The sequence below is a fragment of the Carlito syrichta genome, unplaced genomic scaffold (assembly GCF_000164805.1).
Source record: "Carlito syrichta isolate Samal-C Ts95f unplaced genomic scaffold, Tarsius_syrichta-2.0.1 Scaffold316280, whole genome shotgun sequence".
In the NCBI taxonomy this organism is placed as follows: Eukaryota; Metazoa; Chordata; class Mammalia; order Primates; family Tarsiidae; genus Carlito; species Carlito syrichta.
In genome coordinates, this window is record NW_007260376.1 from 108207 (window position 1) to 123903 (window position 15697).

Sequence of the window (15697 nt, forward strand, 5' to 3'; positions counted from 1 at the left end):
GGGCGGCTCAATGTTGTACAAAGAGTAAACCTGGGCTTTGCTACTTGCCACCCAGGTAATGGTACAATGGGTGGTTCACCACCCTGAGCCTTGGTTACCCCACATGGTCACTGTCCTGAGGTCCGGGCTGTGGCCCAGAGCGTGTGATTGGGGGAGAGCCTCAACAACTGAGCTAACGCACCATGCCACCTTATGTTCCTCTTCCCCAGACCTTCACAGCCTGGTGCAACTCCCACCTGCGCAAGGCGGGCACGCAGATTGAGAACATCGACGAGGACTTCCGAGATGGGCTCAAGCTCATGCTTCTCCTGGAGGTCATCTCAGGTGAGGCTTTCACCGACGCAGTACACCCTCCTCAGGAACAGGTGCCCTGTCATAGCAGGTCCCCAGATGCTGGCCGCTCTGCTGTCCTGTTTGCTAGGGAGGAGGGTGTGACCTGAGCAGCTACACTAGTACATATCTGGGTGTCGGCCTGTTGGGGCAGGGGCGAGTATCTTGGTGGGAATCTGGGGGCTGAGTTTTGAAGAGCAGAGGAAACTAAATCTCTCTCCCTCACCCCCTCTTTTTCTCTGTGTGCGTCCCAGGGGAGCGGCTACCTAAGCCGGAGCGGGGAAAGATGAGAGTGCACAAAATCAACAACGTGAACAAAGCCCTGGACTTTATTGCCAGCAAAGGTGTCAAGCTGGTCTCCATCGGGGCAGAAGGTGAGCTGGAGTTGGGGCAGCCAGGGTCTAGCTCAGTTTCTGACCTAGGCTCTGAGGCACGACATCTGCATTCTGAACAGAGAAAGTTTTGTTGATGGCAGGCATCGGGGCGCTTAAAGCCCCAATACATATTCAGCAGTGATCACAAAGACTGCCCTTGATACATATGGGGCCTGCAAGCTCCCCTCACTGGCAGAGAAATCCAGGCGGGTGCAGTCCAAAATCAGGGAAGTACGTCTCACCCAGCCCCAAGGGCTGTGGTGGGGGAATGGCCTTGACTCGAACCTGCTCACCCTCACTAGTCCTCCTTGTATCAGGCCCAGCAGACAGTGACAGATCTGTAATGTAGCCTCTCTCCGTGCCAGGAGTGCCATTGCCATTGTGCCCTGCCTGGTGTCTGTGGGCAGGAGGGAACATAGAGGAGAGAAGGGGACCACGGGCCCCACCCATGTCAGGCATCAAGGCAGGGAGTGCACATCCAAAGGTTAGTGTCCGGACTTTGCTCTGGGGCACAGGCTTGGGGAGTGTGGCTTCTCACCACCCCAGGATCCTTCCGTCCCCCATGTGGATAACCAGGACCATAATCCACCACTGCCAGGCCCTCCCACGAGGGCAGCAGACTCGGCAAGGCCGAGGGTTGAGCTCATAGGCGCTGTCAGAGACAAGGTGAAGCCTGATTAAGCCCAGAAGTGCCCCAGCAGCCCGGGCTCACAGCTCCCCTCATTAGTCAGAGCAGGGTTTCTTCAACCTGACATCCATGTTGTCCCAGCTTTTAGAAAAACAAAGAAAACTAATTGCTGTTAATGACAGGGCTCTGAGAGTTTGGCCAAGACTCCAGGCCAGAATGTGTGTACTGAGTTCCAAGACCTTGCCCCACCTAGGACCGCTCTGAGGAGGGTTGCCAAGTGCTACATGCCACAGTTGAGGTGGTTGGTGTTTGTTTAAAAAAAAAAAAAATCAAAACCTAAAAAATTTAATCAGTCCCTGAGATTTTCTGTCCTTGCATGGATCTTTCCTCCTGGCTCTGCTCCAACCTTCTGCTTCCCACAGCTGCATTTATTTTCTCAGACGCTAGTCTGTTAGTACAGAAGGGTTTTGAGGAGAGGCCCGTAGCAGTCATCAGTTTTCATTTGGAGAAAAACTTGGTCTAAAACTATTCTCCATTCATGCCCAAGTTGGTCCATTCCTAATCCCTGTGACCATCGGGCCTTGGGACAAAGCTGGAGGGTAGCCTAATGGAGGCATTCCTCAGGCTTCAGAATACCTGAGAGCCCCAGCCCCCGACCCCCTCCCTGGCCCTCATGACCTGGCAGTCGCAGGAACATGGTTTCCTTGTAGGGGTTCTGAGGGTGGGCAGGATCCGGAGACACAGCTGCAGGTCAGAGGAGCAGCTGGTGGATATGTCATGAGAGATGCAATCTTCCTCTCCTCACAGGGACTTGAAGCCCTCCATGACCAGCTTGCCCCTGTAACCATCTGGGTGTGAGAGGTGCACAGCCTAGGTTTCCTCAGGGGAAAGCCGCTTCACCCCATACTGTGAAGGGACAGGTGGCTCTGCTTGGATTTAGGGTCTGGAGCTCTGAACAAGAGACACTGGGTCCCTCCTCTGCCTCTGGGCAGCAGGCTGAGCATATTTCCTCATCCCGAAACCTGAAAGCTGCTCTCAGCTGTAGGCCTGTGGCTCTGCTGTGGAAGCTTCTCCATTAGGGCTCACAGCGTGTCCCTCTGGTGTGTCCCTGGGGAAGGTGGGCCCCATCCTCTGGATGACCCCTCCACCTGCTTCCCAAGGAAGCCCCCTCGTTTTCTGTGCCCAAGGGTCAGTGAGCAGGGTCTCTTGGAGTGACCCCTCATGGCCTTCTCTGCAGTTAGTTTTGGAGCGTGGCCATTTCCCTGGCGTCTTCCCATGAATGGCCACAGCTTCAGGGCCCTATGTCTGGTGTGTTGAGATACAGGGAGCGTTGCCCCAACATGTCTGGCTGGCGGACTCTGGGGTGAGGAACTGACTTCCCACTTAGCAGAAGACACATGGTTGCCCTGGGCCTTACAGAGCTGGTTTTTCTCTAGGTTGCTGAAGCTAAAAGATGCATAGTTCAAGGCTTTCTTTCCCATTCCCAGAATTCTGAGCGGATGTTTGTTTTCAGGTTGATTAGGAAAGTGTGCAGCCTGGTAGCCTGGCCTCATGCCCTGCTCTCCCATTCCTGACCTAACAGCAGCAGTATGTGTTCCTTTTTTCTTTTTGGTGGAGTCAGAGTCTTACTCTGTTGTCCAGGCTGGAGTGCAGTGGACATGATCATGGCCACCTCAGTCTCAACCTGCTAGGTTCAGTTGATCCTTCTGCCTTAGCCTTCCAAGTAGCTGGAACTACAGGCATGCACCACCATGCCCAGCTAATTTTTTTTTATTTCTTTTTTTTATTGTATTGTAAATTTTTAAAATTTATTTATTGAACTTGATATCTCACCAAGTTGCCCAGGCTAGTGTCGAACCCCTGGGCTCAGGCAGTCCTCTTGCCTCTGCCTCCCAAAGTGCTGAGATTATAGGTGTGAGCCACCGTGCCCAGCAGCACGTGTTCTTCAAGGGACTGTTCCAGGCATCGGGGATCCAGTGGTGGTCAGAGCAGTCCTGCCCTTAGGAAGGCAGACAGTAAACCAACTAATATGTTGTTACAGGTGGTGATGTGTGTGAGGGCAGAGCAGGGGCCAGGGAAAAAGGAACCGAGTTAAGGATGGGGACATTCCTTGGGATGAGCAGTTAAGGAAGCCATTTTCAAGCTAGGTGTGGTGGCTGATACTGTAATTCCAGCACTGTGGGAGGCCAAGGAAGGAGGATTGCTTTAGGCCAGGAGTTCAAGTCCAGTTGAGCAGCATAGCCAGACTCCTTTATTAAAAAAAGGTTGACTGGGCGCGGTGGCTCACACCTATAATCCCAGCACTTTGGGAGGCTGAGGTGAGAGGATTGCCTGAGTCCACAGGTTCAAGACCAGCCTGGGCAAATTGGTGAGACCTCATCTCTACAATAAATCAAAAAATCAGCTGGTCATGCTCGTGCATCTTTAGTTCCAGCTACTTGGAAGGCTGAGGCGGAAGAATCGACTGAGCCCAGCAGTTAGAGGCTGTGGTGACCATGAGCAGCGTGCCTCTGCACTCCAGCCTGGGCAACAGTGTGAGACTACAACTCAAAAAGAAGGGGTGTTTTTTGCAAGTTAACATAAAAGCAAAGCCTTGCAGGATGAGAAGGGTCAGCCATTTGAGGGAAGGAGGGCAGGGTGTACTTTGTGGGTAGACAGAAAGGCATGAGGTCCTTAAGGCAAGAAAAGGCCCGGTTTTCCCAAAGTGGAGGGGGGCAGGGACCTCAGAGCAGGCCTCCCTGTAGGCGGTTGAGGGGTGTGGGTTTCATCTTGGGCATCATGGAGCTTTCAGCAGGGGAATGACACAAGTCTGACGCACCTTTTAAAAATGACCACCCTGGCTGCTGGGGTAGGTAGGAGGCGGCCACGTCACACTGAGGAGATGACAGTGCCTTGGATGAGGGTGGGAGGCAGGGCTGGCAGGACATGGACAGGCTTTCAGCAAACAGTAGTGCCGCTCACATTCACTGTCCAGGAGCATAGAGGGAAAAACAACTATCTTTTGCCTTGAGGGCAGAGCTGGGTGCTCACCCTGTGTCGGGGGCACACCCACAAAGACATGATTAGGCACAGAGCAGTGAGTGTTACGAGGCGGGTGTCACGGGGGCCATGCACCTGGGCTAGATCTAACAGGAAGCAGTCTTTTGAGCAACAAGAGAATGAGCTGGCTGGGGAGCAGGAGGCCTTCGTGACCAGAAGCCTGCAGATGCTCAGCAGAGGAAGGCTTGGAACCGGCTACCCAGAGAGTGACAGGCACACTTTCTCCAAGGAGGGTGGGGGGGGGGCAGGCCTGGGTGGTCCAATGAGAAGATCCTTCAGACCTGATCTGCAGAGGTGTTGGAAGGCCACTTTCATGGTTAACTCAGAACCACTCTGGTTCTAACAGCCTTCTCGCCCTCTGCCCCTTTCCCTATGTGCAGAGATTGTGGATGGCAACGCAAAGATGACGCTGGGAATGATCTGGACCATCATCCTCAGGTTCGCCATCCAGGACATCTCCGTGGAAGGTAAGAGACAGGCAGAGAACCCCCTTTATTCCCCACCCTTGCCCACCTGGGGCAGGCAAGTTAGGCCAGAGTTCCCAGTGTTGTCTTCGTACTTCCCTCCTCTTCCCCACTTCCCTGTGGTCGCTTACAGGGCCTGACCCTTAGTGGGAGTGGTTAGTGCGCTGCAGGTGAGAGGAGGCCCCTGCCCCACAGCTTGCTTGCCTCCTGGCTCTGGTGCCTGCCTAGAGCTCAGCCTCATCTCTGGACCCTCTCTCCACCCTTGTAATGCAGGCAAGGGTGGTTGGCCTCATTTTGCAGTCCAGGAACCCAAGTTACAGAATAGCCAAGTGCTAGAGTTGGGCCTGCGCCGGCTTTCTTTCCACTTGACATCCCCGTCCTTGGACCTGTGTCCCGTGGACCTGGTATCAGCTCAGGTCATACAGGAGTGGATGTTCTCACTTCCGTTCCAAGCCCCTGTGTGCACCACAGGATGCGCAAGGCCACCTGGGCCAGCATGAGGAGGGGCTTCCGGGCACCCAGCGGTAGTGATGACCGGGACACACATGCCCCCTACCCTCGTAGAACTCCCAGTCTGTGAGGACAGCTGAGCTGTCCACTGGGAGCAGAAGGGCTCCTAGCCCTTTCCACGACGGATTTTCACCTCATTCAGAAGAGGCTGAGGCCAGTGGGCTTGTCTAACTGCTGGTGGCGAAAGACAGTCTTAGTGGTCAGGCACGTGGCACAGGTTTCGGTCCTGATACTGCCCCTTCCTGAGGCAGCTCTGGTCATGCGACTCTTTGAGACTATGAGGCTTAAGCTGGCCCTTTGTATTGGCAGTTAGGATTGGCAGAGGCCTGTCCCACTCCAGAATGGGAGTGACTATCATTGCTACTATCACTACTGCTGTTGTTAGGACTAATGTTCTCTCCCCCTAGGTTTTGTTTGAGCCCCAGGCCTGAGACTAAAAGTCCCATCCAACTTGGGCTGAGTTTATTTTTGAGCCAGTGCTCACTGTCCTTGTGTGTTTTGCAGAGACCTCTGCCAAGGAGGGCCTCCTTCTCTGGTGCCAGAGAAAGACGGCCCCATATAAGAACGTCAATGTGCAGAACTTCCACATCAGGTGAGCACCTAGCCGGACCCCCCCCAGCCTCTTCCTGGGACCCAAGATGCTTGTGCTTTTGTCATGGCCTATGAGATGCCAGCCCTCAGTGAGTCCCTCCCCTGCCACTGGCTGTGTAAACCCGTTGGAAGGACTCCTGGTCCTCTCCGAGGAGAAGGAGGCAGTTACCCAGCTATTCTGGGCTGAAGGCAGTAAGGCCTGGCACTCCCGCAGGCAAGGCGACTCTCAGGAACAGCAACAAAGCTCTTCGTTTATTTGGCACTCAAGAGGGATTGATCCTTAGAGCTTCTGGTGACTTTAGTGTTGGGGAAAATGGACTCTGTGACTACTAGGATGAACAGGCCTCAACCTGGCCGTGAGTCTGCTCTCCCTAAGGGTGAGAGGGCATGCAATGTGTGCCATCTCCCCTGCAGTGGCCTTTTCAGTTCAGGAGGGCCTCATATGTGCGGTGCTTAGCAGGTGAACTAACAGGTATAAAGTATTTGTCACATGTCAGGTGCTGGTCTAAGCATTTACTCATTTAATCCTCATAACAACCCTATGAGGAAGGTGGGTACTGCTATTATTCCTATTGTATAGACATGGAAACTGAGGTAGTATGACTTGTTATGGTCGCGCTGTCAGTAAGTGGAAAAGCTAGCCTGTGACCTCAGGCTGCCTGGCTCCAGAGGTTATGCTCAAAACCCCTCTGCCATACTGTCTTCCTACAATGCCTGGCATATGCTAAACCTCAATAAATGAGATATCATCATTGCTGTGATGCCGAGGACCATTCAGCACTCCCATGCCAGTTGAGAGTGTCCTCCTCATAACCTTTGCCTTTCCTTCTGCAGCTGGAAGGATGGTCTTGCCTTCAATGCCCTGATCCACCGACACAGACCAGAGCTGATTGAGTACGACAAGCTGAGAAAGGTATGTCTGGAGTTCCCCTCGATGGCCCACAGACACCGAGTTTGATGCCCCAACTCTGGGTCACCATCCGTGCCCATCCATTGCCAGCTCCAAAGCTGAATTCTGTGCTCAGATGAACAGGCTGGAAGGACCTCGTGCCGACTTTCCCAGACCCTTGCTCCGTGGCTGCCTCTTGCCTCCCTTCCTCGCCTCGGGATTGTCCTGTCTCTCTCCATGGGCATTGCAACCAACCTGGGGTTATTTTAGGGCCTTGTCAGCTATGCCTTCTAACTCCCCTTCCTTAACTTTCTGGATTCTGGACCCATTCCTCCTCTGCCCAAGGAGGGGTAGGGTAGGGATTTTCAAGCTGTTATTGCGGCTAACATCCCCCACACAGGGTCCTAGTTTGCCTGTATCAAGCAAGTGAGACCCAGGCCTTGCTCTCTGGGAGCTCTCGGCATCAAGGGGAAGGCAGGACGTTTGTGTCCAAAGCAGACCAACACACAAGGCCCTTTGCATGTGTGCGGGGCGGGGTGGGGAGCCATGGGCCCCACCAGGGCTGCAGAGGAAGGCTAGGGATCCTGAGCTGGCCAGGAGCGGGCACAAGCCCTGAAGGAGGCAACAGCTTAAAGCCAGGGAGAGCATTCCAGGTGGGAAGCAGTTCCAACCACAGTGAAAGTGAACTGGGCTCTGGAGAGAGTCAGGGTGCAGTGAGCTAAGTAGGGGGAGCCCATGCGGGAGTTTTAGGGATTCTTTAGGGAGACTAGAATTTGGGAACGCTCAGCTCACTCCTGCGCGGCCCCCCCCCCCCCGCTCTCTCAGGTATGGACCAGCCTTCCTGTCAAGGTGAAGATGGGGTTTCAGGACAGGGGGCTCAATTTGGGGCCCGGGAGCCTGGAAATTATACAAAGAGAACGCCACCTGCATTCTTCTGGAGAGAAGGCCCATAGTTTGCCCCAAAAGATTTCAGGAGGTGCTGCTTGGTGGGAGCCGAATTTATACAAGCTGTGCCTGCCTTCTCCCGCACAGCACAAGTGGCTGAGCACTGCCTCGAGAAACCTTCCAGCTCTGCCCCTCCCAGATCCCTCCCTTCCAGGCCAGCCCTGGTTCCTTCCTGTTCCTGCATCCTACCCTGACAAACATCTTCCTATTCCCCACCCGCCTCCTCCTAGGATGACCCAGTCACCAACCTGAACAATGCCTTTGAAGTGGCCGAGAAATACCTCGACATTCCCAAGATGTTAGATGCTGAGGGTAAGTATAACTCTTTTGTTCCATCAACACCATGTTCGGGGGGGGGCGGGGGCTCATATGTCTAGGCCTGGCTTCAGGCGAGGGTCTGTAGGCATGTCAGAGCTTTGGGGAGACCTGGGGAAGCAGACAGTTCACTGGGGACAGTCGTGTCATCCTGGGAGACAAAGTAAGGACAGCCTGAGCCAGCTAGCTGCATTCAGGGAGGGAGGCATGGGGAAGGGGGGCATGAAGGATCAGTTTTCTGGAAGCTGCCACTCACTGGGGCCTGGGGGCAGACTGGCAAGGTGGCAGAGGAGGGCTGACTCCAGGCTTCCTGCGAGCAAGCCAGCCTCTGTCCTTTCTGCCTGCAGCAGGCGTAAAATATGGTGTCCGCCAAAGTGGAGTGTTTTGTTTTTTCCTTTTCCGGCTTTGCTCCACTTTCCAACCATGCACCACCCCCAGCCAGGACCCATGTCTGTGGCCTTGGGTGGCCCTTGGAGTTGACTGTCCAGCAGCCCCTTGAGGCCATTCTCAGAGGAAGTGGCTTCGTTTTAATCTAGTTCCCACAACCTTGGCCTTTCCAGAGACCATGGTGGAGGGAGGGGCTAGGGGTGTGGCTGACCCCACCCAAGTCACCAGGTGTCACTGAATCATCTCTAAGGGCCCCTTCTCCCCGATGTCTTGGGCTCCCAGATGTCTTGGCCTTGGGAGCCCGTGGATCCTGGTGAGTTACACACACCACACCCGCCCCACCCGGGCGGTTTAACCCTTGTTGTTCACTTACAGACATCGTGAATACGGCCCGGCCCGACGAGAAGGCCATAATGACCTATGTGTCCAGCTTCTACCATGCCTTTTCGGGAGCGCAGAAGGTACCGGGCAGGGCCAGGCCGGCCCTCCTCGCCGCCACTGCCCAATGCCGCTGCTGCCTCTCGCCTCCCATGCTCACCTCAGTTCTCTTGCAGACGGCAGTGGCCTCTCTCCAACTGGAAGCCACTCCCCCACTCCCTGCACTGCCACACAGTCTTTGCCCACAGCATGTGCTGAGCACCTGACCTGTGCCAGACCCTGAGGACACAGTAGTGATTGGAGCAGGCTAGGCCCCTGCCTTCAGGGAGCTTGTGTATAGTGGTTGAGACACAGCTGCCATGTCAACATGGCAAGTCATGTCATGAGAAGTGGAGGAATAGAGAACGGGGCAGGATGGGGAGACAGAAATGGCTGGGGCCATCTATGAGGAGGGATCATGTGGGCGAACCTTGGAGCCATGAGCAGGAGCTGGCAGATAAGCCTGAGGCATAGGCGTTCCAGACAGAGGGCAAGCAAGTGCAAAGGCCCCGAGGGAACGGGCTCGGCTGGTTCAAGAAAGGGCTGGAGAGAAGTGACCTGGCAGAGGAAAATGAAAGGCAGTGATGGGGCCAGACCCTGCAAGACCCTGTCTGGGATAAGGAGTTGGTGTTTGACTCTGAGAGCCACGGAAGACCCTCAGGGTCTCAGGCAGTGGCACAGAGAAATCATTTAGCCTTTGGCTCCTGCAGCCCCACAGATCTTCCTCGAGAGAGCTCGTGGCTTGTTGGTCACAGGCCCAAGCCAGGTTAAAAAGGAACGCACGGCATTTGGACTCTGTCTCCATCTCAGCCGAACCTGGCAAGATGTGCCCGTGCAGGCCCGAGTCGGGGTCTGGCTTCCAGTCTAGAGCAAGTGCTATTCCTCCCGCATGAGCCTCAGGCCGGGTCGGCCCGGCTGCCCTCCCTGCATCTTTCACTCTCTCCTGCCTCTCTCTCTTTCTCTCTCTCTCTCTGTGCAGATATTGTGGGCACTCTGAGGCCAGATGAGAAGGCCATCATGACTTACGTGTCCTGCTTCTACCACGCTTTCTCGGGGGCTCAGAAGGTGAGCTGGGGCAGGCGCGCCCCCCCTGCTGGGTGCTCACCTGCCTTCACCCTCGTGCTGGTGTCGCCACCATCCATCTGCGGCTGGAGTCCTGGCCAGGCTGCGGCCCCCCGCACCATGCGAACCAACCTTGTCGGGCTGTGCCTCGGAAGGGTCACCTGGGGCAGGCTTCCCTTCTGGCTGGTGCTGGGCCTGGTGCCAAGGCGCCAGGCGTTCTGTTTGAATGCAGCCCACCCTGGGAGGTGCACGGTGGCACCCCAGGCTCTGAGACAAGGAGACTGAAGCCCAGCATCACAGGGGATGGCAGAGCTAGGATCTGACCCAGCTGTTCTGGTCTGCCCCAGCTGTCCTGGTCTGCCCCAGGGCTGCCTGCCTGCTCTGTCCTCTCACAGGGAAGCGTGGGGCTTCTCTTCACTCCTGGCAGCTCCCTTTCCCTCCTACACCTCCAGGAAAGGCTTGGCACGAGCACCTGGACCTCCCCTCTGGGGCTGTGCCTGTGGACCGGGCTCTCCTGGCCCTTGGACCCCCAGAAGCCAGGCAGGGCAGTCAGAAACACTGGTTCCCAGTGGTGGCTCTCCTTGAGCCTGGACCCTCTGTTCCCTCCAGTTACCTCTTGGTCTCCGAAGTATCTTGGGTCACACTCCTGATTGTTTAATTTTGTATTGCCTATTGGCAAGGATGCAGAGAGAAGGGGGAGAATCAGTTTTTGTTTCCTGAGCACATACTACATGCTAGGTACTCTCCAAGGACATCACAAGCCCAGGCTCCAAGAACATCCTGCCTGTGCCAGGGAGGGCGAGGTGCAGCTAACACCATTTAAAAGATGAGCTGAGAGAGGCAGAGAGCCGTTCCTAAAGTCCTAGGACTGGGCTGCACCCCTGCTCCCATGGTTGCCCTTAGAGCTCTGTGTCCAGCAGGCGCGTTTCCCCTGGGCAGTCTGGCCTGACCCGCCCTGCCTCCTTTTGGCAGTGTGGCCTTGGTAAGTTACCTAATTTCAGTTTCTCCATTTGTGAAATGGGGATCACACTGGTTGATACTGCCTCACAGGGTTGTTCTCGGAGTGAACAGAGCTCCTGCAGGTGAGGGACTTAAAACAGCGCCTGCACAGCAGTACACAGGGAATCAGTGGCCTGCGGGGTTGCCCTGCCCAACCTGCAGGCAGACACATTTCATGGCCTCCTCACCTCCCACCCGCATGTGATTTTTTGGAGTGTTCTGCTGGAGGGCTCAGGCAGGAAGGGTGTGGGGAGGCCAGTGGGGATGGGCAGTGCTGGAAGATTCCTCACACAAACTCCACTAAACAGCATGTTTGCTGTTGGACTTGCTGCTCGGGCCCAAGTCAGCCACCCTGCCTACCATATTTTCCTTCCCCCCAAACTACCCCTCTGTGCTTAGAGCCCAGTTCCAGTGTGGTGGCAGAAGGGAGGTCCTGAGGGATTTGTGGGAGTGGGTACTGGCAGGCATCTGGAGGTTTTAGGGGTAGCCGGGTCCAGAAGGCTTGTTCCCGGACCCTCTCGAGAGGGAGGAAGTGAAGTCCAGGCTCCCGGGGCTGGCCCTGCTTCAGCTTCTCCAGCTGCAATCCCAGCTCCCCCAGCTTGCCTCCTGGGGTTGCCTGTGGAGCTCTTCTTATCGCTGCTGTTGTTTCCCCAGAGACTCAATCCAGCCTCTTGAAGGCTGCTCTTCAGGGTTTATTTTGACTTTTAAATGCAGGTTCTGCCCTGTCTGCCTGACAGCTGACTTCTAGTCACTGAAGCACTCCCTCCTTGTTCCTGTATTTTCTCACCCATTCGTCAGACCTGAGCACCTACCACACACTAAGCCTGAGGTGGATGCCAGGACTCTGGTGAAACTAAACCCTTGCCCGGCAGCCACACGGCAGCAGAGTGGGTTTTAGTTTTGGGTGCCAGTTGTCTGCCAAGCTAGGGGGTGACCTCCACAAACTGCTGTGGCTGTGCTTTCTGCACTTATTTGGGGCCAAGGAACCTCCTGGCCCTCACGTCTGAGGAGCACTGCTGGGGCCCCGGGTCTGTCCACAGCGTGATGTGGTGTGTGCTCACACAGGCCTCGGCTGCCCCTCCCGCCTGTCTCCAGGTGCTGTGTGTGAGGGGCACTGGGCGGCGGGCACCTGTAGGGCCAGCTCTGAGCCACCTCCCAAGCCTCTCCGTTTTCCTTCCCCATCGCTCTGTAGACCCTCCTCACTATTTCTGTTCCTGTTCTGTTGCCGTTTCAACTCCTCCTCTTGGACCCTTTCTGTGCTTCCTGAAAGGTACCTGGTCTCTCCTCTCCCCGTGTGCCCACCCTCCCAATGCTTCACACTCCCCAGCAGGGCGAGGCAGGACTTTCTCCTGTAGTTCTGGGCCAGGGACTGTCTCTGCACCCTAGAGCTCATGAGTCCCGCTCCCTTCTGCCCCTTAGATTGTGATTTCTGCCCATTGTGAGCTCCTGCTAACACCCACCTCTGAGGGCAGGAGAGAGAAAGGGGCCAAGGCACCTCTGCACATGGCTCACCAGGCTTCTCTGGGGCCACCAACACCCTTGCTCCACAGTTCCTCAGGTCTTCCCACCAAGAAGAGACTCCTTCAGGGTCTCAGGCCCAGCCTGACCACCCTCCTTTGTGTGAGGCACCCGAGAGCTTACTAGCAGCAGCAGGGGCTCCCCAACCCTACTCACTGCCTCTAAGTCTGGGCCGAGAGGGCTAAGGGTACCTGGTCTATCTGGGCTGAGAGCATTTTGTAGTAAGTGGCGCCAGTGCCGACAAGACCTGTCAGACATGGCCACTCAGGGCACCATCTGCTGGGGCTGTGCTTCCTCTCCTTCCCCTTCTTGGGGAGTTCTGTGTGGGCCATGGACTAGCTGCTTTCAGGGGCCCTTCCTGTCAGGAGGAAGGGTCACCAGCCTCCAGGCAGCCCTGACTGTGTGCTTCCTCTGCCCAGGCTGAGACTGCCGCCAACAGGATCTGCAAGGTGCTGGCAGTGAACCAGGAGAACGAGCACCTGATGGAAGATTACGAGAGGCTGGCCAGTGATGTGAGTGTTCACTCCCCACCCTGGTGGCCACCATAGCTGTTGGGTGGGCTCACCTCTTTTTACCTTTGGTCCGAGATCACAGGTCTGGCAGCAAGACCTCCTACAAAAGGCTGGAAGGGTCAGACTGGCGGTCACCGTGCCAGCCAGCTCCTGGATTCCCAAGCTTGGGTTTCTATAGAGATGCTCAAGGACAGAGATTCCTGAATGCCTCATTGCTTTAGAGTAACCTGGGAAGCTTTTTAAAACTCTGTTCCCATGAACTCCCCTAGAGAGACTAGGGATGGAGAGGTACCGGAGCTGACAGGATGGCAGGCAGGACACAAGTCTGTCATGCAGGCCCTGTGCAAGCACGTTATGAGCAGGGCCTGTCTGTTCAGTCTCCACTGAACTCACATTACCCGCCCCTCTTTCCGAGCGAGGAAACTGGGGCCCAGGAAGGGCCTGGCATGTGTCCGCCGTGAAACAGCCGGCGGGACAGAGAGCTGTGGTCAGACCCAGGCAGCCCCGCTCCAGAGGCTGAGCCTGATGCGTCTTTTGGGATTATGGGTGGTTGTGCATCTCTTCTGGATTCTCTTCTTTATTTTTAAAATCTCCATCCGTAAAGGTAAAAGCCGGCCAGGTGCAGTGGCTCATGCCTGTAATCCCAACCCTTTGGGAGGTGGAGGTGAGAGGATTGCTTGAGCCCACGGTTTCAAAACCAGCTGGGCAACTTGGCAAGACTGTGTCTCTACAAGAAATCAAAAAATTAGCCGGGCATGGTGACACATACCTATAGTCCCAGCTATATGGGAGGCTGAAGCGGAAGGACTTCCTAAGCCTAGCAGGTTGAGGCTGTGGTGGCCATGAGTGTGCCACTGCACTCCAGCCCGGGTGACAAGTGAGACTCTGACTCAAAAAAAAAAAAAAAGCAAAAGCCATCCAAACCCCCAAAGAGCAGTGACTGCTCTTCTAGAACCAGTGGTTCCCAGACTTAGAGATTTCATGGGCCAGGAAAATTAGCAAAAGTATTTGATGGCCAGCCTACAGTGGCCAACTTTTTATTTTGCCAAGTTAAGGCTATTATAAAAAGAAAACTCTGCCATCTGTTACCACCATCATTTCTCACACCAAGACAAGGTAAAAAAAGCCTATGTTCTTAGAACCCAGCCATTGCCAAGAACGGGCAGTTGGCATCATGAGGCATATATACACACATCGATATTTTTGTCCTTGGTTTTCTCACTTTACCAGAAGTTGACATTTGGGAACCACTTCTCCATACATGTTCGTGCTAGAAAATAACTGATTTTACTCTCCTCAGATTATTCTACAGTGTTCAATTTGTTTGCTTTTTTTTTTTTTCTTATTGTGGTCTCACTCTGTTGCCCAGGCTGGAGTGTGGTGGCACAGTTATGGCTCACTGCAGCTTCAGTCTCCTGGGCTCAGGCAGTCCTTCTGTCTCAGCCTCCCAAATAACCGGAACTACAGGCGTATGCCACCATGCCTGACTCATTTTTTAATTTTTTTGTAGGGAGGAGGTCTCGCTATGTTGTTCAGGCTGGTCTCGAACTCCTGGGCTCAAGCATTCCTCCCACCTCAGCCTCCTAAAGTTCTGGGATTACAGGCGTGAGCCTAGTCTCGATTACTTGTTGGTGCCTTTCCCTTACTCCATCAAAAATCTGAGTAGCTCCTAAAAATACATGTTAGTTTCCTTTTTTGCTTTTATCTTCCCATTTATGTGCCAGGCCCTGTGCATGCGCCAGCCACCCTACAGTGAGTCAAGCGTGCTTGTTGGCCTTGCCCTTGAGGCACCTAGTGAGCCCAGAAACAGTAAGGGTCTCATCACAGAGCTCAGGGAAGATGGCAGCAACGGGCCACGAGAGGGTGGGGGGAGGTGTGAGTTGAGGCTGCCTCACTTAGATCTTAGGAAGACTGAGCAAAGGAATGAACAGGAAGTAACCAGAGGACAGCACAGCAGTTTGGGAGAAGGCACACATTCCCAGAATTCCAGGCTGTGGGAAGTCAGGCTGGTGAGCTGGGGCAACCCCCAAGACGTGCCCACAAAGATTCAGATCCCATGCGCCCTTAAGCTGGAGGGCAGTCCTGCCAGCACCCTGAGGCACCCCGCCCTATGAAGGCTTCTCATGGGCCCCCAGCTCCTGGAGTGGATCCGGCGCACCATTCCTTGGCTGGAGGACCGCGTGCCTCAAAAGACCATCCAGGAGATGCAGCAGAAGCTGGAGGACTTCCGTGACTACTGGCGCGTCCACAAGCCTCCCAAGGTTCAGAAGTGTCAGCTGGAGATCAGCTTTAACACACTGCAGTCCAAACTGCATCTCAGCAACAGCCTGCCTCTATGCCCTATGAGGGCAATATGGTCCTGGACACCAACAACAGTGGGCTATGAGGCCTACAAGGACTGGCTTCTGAATGAGATTTGCAGGCTAGAGCAGTTCAATCACTTGGCAGAGAAGCTCTGGCAGAAGGCCTCCATCCATAAGACCCACAGGAAGGAAGCCACACTGAAGCACCAGGACTATGAAATAGCCACCCTGTCAGACATCAGAGCCCTTATCCATAAGCATGAGGACAGTGACTCATGCACACACCAGAACTCTGAGAAGCAGATACAGGCTCTGAGAGTGAAAAAAACTCAAATTGGACCAGATATGATGGCTCACACTTATAATCCCAGCACTTTAAGAGGCCAAGGCAGGAGAATCACTTGAACTCAGGAG

At 54.9% G+C, this 15697-nt stretch overlaps 1 protein-coding gene across 2 annotated transcripts in view; it reads left to right on the top strand.

Moving 5' to 3' along the window:
* Window positions 1–203: 203 nt before the first annotated feature.
* Window positions 204–15697, top strand: part of ACTN4 (actinin alpha 4) — a 30065-nt gene continuing 14571 nt past the window's right edge. The window contains exons 1-9 of one of the 2 annotated variants that reach the window (XM_021706985.1): window positions 204–324; window positions 585–704; window positions 4752–4838; window positions 5850–5937; window positions 6771–6849; window positions 8001–8082; window positions 8848–8933; window positions 12888–12980; window positions 15116–15241. In XM_021706985.1, coding sequence (XP_021562660.1) covers window positions 300–324; window positions 585–704; window positions 4752–4838; window positions 5850–5937; window positions 6771–6849; window positions 8001–8082; window positions 8848–8933; window positions 12888–12980; window positions 15116–15241 — 786 coding nt within the window. In that variant the 5' untranslated portion in view covers window positions 204–299. Of the gene's footprint in view, window positions 325–584; window positions 705–4751; window positions 4839–5849; window positions 5938–6770; window positions 6850–8000; window positions 8083–8847; window positions 8934–9868; window positions 9955–12887; window positions 12981–15115; window positions 15242–15697 lie in introns of both variants that reach the window. The other variant, XM_008074032.2, reaches the window with a different exon arrangement.